At 37.7% G+C, this 4,836-nt stretch overlaps 1 protein-coding gene across 1 annotated transcript; it reads right to left on the minus strand.

Moving 5' to 3' along the window:
* Window positions 1-809: 809 nt before the first annotated feature.
* On the minus strand, window positions 810-3,071 carry LOC132904103 (uncharacterized). The gene is made up of 3 exons (XM_060954028.1): window positions 2,898-3,071; window positions 2,215-2,270; window positions 810-2,024 (listed from the first exon to the last, which is right to left on the minus strand). Exons 1-3 carry the CDS (start codon window positions 3,067-3,069, stop codon window positions 1,599-1,601), a joined length of 654 nt encoding a protein of 217 aa, XP_060810011.1. The 5' UTR covers window positions 3,070-3,071; the 3' UTR covers window positions 810-1,598.
* Between the last annotated feature and the right edge of the window lie 1,765 nt (window positions 3,072-4,836).

Here is a 4,836-nt window from a genome sequence, read left to right on the forward strand (position 1 = left end):
AAAACAAAGTTTTCCGCTGTACCCTCGGACTGATTCATATTTATACTTCGGTATTTTAATTTCACATCGTTCGGAGACGATGCTACACAATTTGATGATTCGCTCTGTTCATGTAAGGTGGAATCGTTCAAATTCGATAATCCCATCGGTCCGCTATCAAGGTATGTGCCGCCGCCACCTCTCCTTACATTCACATTACTGATGGAGTAAGGCGTTGTCTGACACCTCATACTCATCACTAGGTTTTTCAACTCATCTAGTTGGCTCACTGTCGCATATGACGATTTAGGCGATTATCACACGGCACCGCGCACCGCCGCGGAGGGCGGTGACGGTAACGCGGATTTCGCAGCGGTGCACCGCGCGGTAAGGCGGTTTACGCGCCTGTACGCGCGGATGGATTTAACGCGGTTTTGACCAGTTTGATTGCAGACGCTGGCAAGAATGGACGCTGAAGTGGTGGCAGCAATCTGGCTTTTATGGCGCAGAAAGAAAAAAATAAGAAGATACTGGGTTCATCCATTTTTACGAAGCAGAACTCTAAATGGGTCATTCATGTTATTCTATAAAAGTTTGAGAAAATACGAAGATAAATTTTTTAATTATACGCGAATGTCCACTTCTTCATTTGATTATTTGTTAGCAAAAATAAGGAAAGCAATTTCTGGAGTAAATACAAACATGCGTCCTTGTATTTCGCCGGAAGAAAAGCTTCTTGTGACCTTGAGGTAAGTGAAGAAGAAAATACACATTTTTCCATTTTATATTTTTATTACTTTAAATAATCAGTCTGTCAATTATTCTTGTTATTAAATCTACCTCAGTCTTTTTTGAAGATTTTTTAGATTTTTGTACCTACATCTAATTATAATTAGTAATTTTAATTTCTTATTTAGTAATCAAATCACAGTTATTTTTTCTTTATCACAGGATCAACCACGTATTTATGTGTCTACCTTAAACTAATTAACATAATCACAGCTTTCTATCTTCCGCACAATGAGCATAATTTCTTATTTAGTAATCAAATTACAGTTATTTTTTCTTTATCACAGGATCAATCACGTATTTATGTATCTACCTTAAACTAATTAAAATAATCACAGCTTTCTATCTTCCGCACAATGAGCATAATTTCTTATTTAGTAATCAAATCACAGTAATTTTTTCTTTATCACAGGATCAATCACGTACATATTTATGTATCTACCTTAAACTAATTAACATAATCACAGCTTTCTATCTTCCGTGCAATGAGCACACTATGGTTTTAAAACAGTGATAAAATCTCCGATTCATCAGTAATGTTTGAATTAACTGTGGTGGGTGTTGCTGATATTGCTTCTATAATATTATCTGCAATTCCGGCAGCAGAGGTCCCTTGCTCGTTTTGCTGGTGCGCATATGATGAAGTATTCGTATAATAACCCTGATTTTGATTATTAGTATAGGACATTGTAGCGTCGCCTGACTCTTTATAATTGTACATTTCATCCTGAGCTTGTGATATGTATCTAATTATTTTTATTTTCACGACAGATTTTAATCGATCGGGTACTTTCTTGAAATCAGGCACCAAAGAGAGCATAAACTGTCGGTCAGGATCTTCTTCGTTTTCTTTTTTGTTTATTGAAGTTTTCAGGGTATCGATTCTCTCGCGTCATTTCTTCAGCAGGATCAGATTTCTTTCTTTTAGTACCTAAGGCTCTGTCTTCATATGGTCCTCCAACTGATTCATTACCTTCCCCGACTGATTCATCGTCTCCTGCAGACAAACTGTTCTGAGTTTTATTTTTTCCAGCGTAAGATTTTAAAAATAACAATTGATTATAAAATCTATACTGATTATTTTTCTTAGCTCCTGCTCCGCTCTTTATATTTTTTTGGCTTCGACACTCCTTCATGAAGGCGTCTCGAAGGTTTTTCCACTTTATTTCTAGCGAGCGCCCTGTAATAAAAAAATATATTGTTTCAGATACCTGGCCACGGGGTGTTCCTTTACCGATCTGCATTACAGTTATCGACTTGGTATATCAACCATACGAAATATTGTAGAAAAAGTGTGTGATGCATTATGGGATGTAATGAAAATGGAGTGTTTTCCCGAACCTACAACTGAAATGTGGTTAAATGTAGCTGAAGGATTTAAGTCAAGAGCCAATTTTCCTCATGTTTTAGGTGCCTTAGACGGTAAACATGTGCGTGTTATCAAACCATCTCTAACTGGATCGCTGTACTACAATTATAAGCATTATTTTTCCATCTTACTGCTGGCTATTTGTGATTCTAATTACAAATTTATATACGTTGACATAGGTGCTTATGGGAAATGCAGTGATTCTACAGTTTTTCGTGATTCCATTTTTTACCAAAAACTTCAAGATGGAACTCTTAATATACCAAACTCCTCTGCAATTACTGGTATCACCAATTCCGTACCATATTTTTTTATCGGAGATGAAGCTTTCAATATCTCAAACAATGTTCTACGACCCTATGCAGGACATCACTTAAATTACACTAAAAGAGTTTTTAATTATCGCTTGAGCAGGGCACGTAGATATATTGAGTGTGCATTCGGTATTTTAACACATAAATGGCGTATATTTCAACGCCCTTTGAACGTAAACAGAATTTTATCTATAAAAATTATTAAAGCATGTTGTATACTTCATAATTTTGTTAGGGAAAGACATGGCGTTGATTTTAAGGATATTTTATATACAAACAATGAGACGGAGGGAATAGTTAATATACCGATAGACAATAATTGCAGAGGAAGCACAAGTGCTGCAGCGATCCGTAATAATTTAGCTGATTATTTTGTAAATGAGAACCCGCTACCATGGCAAAGTCAATATGCTTAAATTTAAAATAAATATTTTTTTAAAACTTACCGAGTTCTTTCTTTTCTTTGTCAGAAGTTTGTCCTGGCTCCAAATATAAGGTAACAATTTCTTCCCATTGTTTCAGTTTTAGGAGTCTATCACTATATTGTGTGCTTTTCATGTCCCAGATAGCAGAGCGACTTTGAATCTCTGAAATAAACTTTTCGACATCGAAATCCATTTTTAAATTGCGACACGTCTTGCTTCCACGATGTTCCGCGCGGTTATGCGGTGCCACGTATGTGAGGTGCCGCCCCTCCGCGCTGCCGTCCGCGCGGAGAGGCGGTGGCGGCGAGAGCACCGCTCGACCGCGCGGTCGGGCGGTGAACATGTGTTTAGTATCAACGGATTTAGTAGAGGCTTATGCGACATGAGATCCGCTTCACCGCCTGCCGCGGCGGTGCGCGGTGCCGTGTGATAATCGTCTTAATATCTTTCACATCCGCCTCCAAACGAACGTGATCTTTAAGCATTTTTGAGACATCCAAATAGTCAAAAGTTATTGGTGGCAGTTTTTCCAAGTCACGAGCCACAAAAACTGGCATCACATTGGGATCGACGACTTTAAACAAGCTGATGATGTCGTTTAACTCTCTGTTTTCCTTGCCGATTCCCTTCCGACATTTTTTACGGTAATCATCAGCCAGAGATTCCAGCAACAAAGATTTTGACTCGTTTATTTGCTCACTAGTAAACGATGACAAACAAATCTTCACAAGGCTATCCTCATCAATGATTGAAATCTTATTTTGTATATAAGCCAATAACTCGTTGATAACAATATTACAGTTAACTCACTTTAATCTCGACATTTTCACTTTAATAAGACGCACTCAGAGCGCGCTACCGGTAACGCACGCGCCGCGGGGGGATGCGCGAGCGAGACTGATGCGAGCTTTATGCTGAAGCTAAATGAACATCGCCACAAAGCATCCATAGTTATATTGAACTCCACAATTACTGATCACCACTTAACATTGTTGAAATTGACTAGGTTTAGGTTTTTGAAATTTGCTCATAAACTAGTTGTTCCAGTTATAACTCATTTAGCAAATCTTTGTTTTGAGCAGGGGGTTTTTCCTAATGTTCTAAAGGAAGCTATCATTGTACCAGTTGACAAGAGCGGTGACAGGGATGACGTATCCAACTATAGACCTATTTCTGTCCTCACAGCGATTTCAAAAATTATCGAAAGGCTGATTAACAACCGACTTCTCAAATACTTGCAAAAGTACAAAATTATTTCCGATTTTCAATTTGGCTTTAAAAAAGGAGTTTCTACAGAGGATGCTATCATTGCACTGACTTCCGTAATTGTTGAAGCAGTAGACAGTGGTAAAAAGTGCTTAACGTCATTCTTGGATCTCAAAAAAGCATTTGATACCTGTATCTGTGCCTATGCTTTTGTATCGCCTTGAAAAGGTAGGTATAAGAGGGATTCCCCTTGCTCTTGTCACTGATTACCTCAAACACCGCGGGCAGAGAGTTAAGATAGGCTACTATATTAGTGAACAAGCTAAAATTGAGTACGGGGTCCCCCAGGGTCCTAGGTCTTTCTAGGTCGTCCTGGTACTTTGTTTATAATATATATTAACGAACTTTGCAATATGAAGCTTCACAAAGGCCATATTTTTTAAACACTGCCGTGGTTTTCGTGGGCGACTCTTCGGAAGAAGTTAAACGCTGTGCAGAACATGGCCTTGAGTCGATGGCTAAATTGTTGAGAAATAGTCTCCTAACACTTAACATGGAAAAAACTAACTATATTACTTTTACTAACTATACTAATACACTATATTTCTATATTGCCAGTTTTAAGCAAGGTGTTTGAGAAGATGATGCTTAATGCAACAGTATTATAAAATTAATAACATTTTCCATTCCCAACAATATTTATTTTTATTTTATTTTATTTAAACTGCATGCACGTAAAATGTACAACAGGTGG

This window comes from Amyelois transitella, chromosome W (genome assembly GCF_032362555.1).
Source record: "Amyelois transitella isolate CPQ chromosome W, ilAmyTran1.1, whole genome shotgun sequence".
Lineage (NCBI taxonomy): Eukaryota > Metazoa > Arthropoda > Insecta > Lepidoptera > Pyralidae > Amyelois > Amyelois transitella.

What these genes read in the sequence shown, in the direction of transcription:
- LOC132904103 (XM_060954028.1), bottom strand. Translation starts at nt 3,069, where the DNA reads ATGGATTTCGATGTCGAAAAGTTTATTTCAGAGATTCAAAGTCGCTCT. An exon ending in CAAAGAAAAGAAAGAACTCG is followed by an intron (nt 2,271 to 2,897) that starts GTAAGTTTTAAA and finishes ACAAATAGCCAG; the next exon opens with CAGTAAGATGGAAAAATAAT. An exon ending in CAGCGATCCAGTTAGAGATG is followed by an intron (nt 2,025 to 2,214) that starts GTTTGATAACAC and finishes TGATATACCAAG; the next exon opens with TCGATAACTGTAATGCAGAT.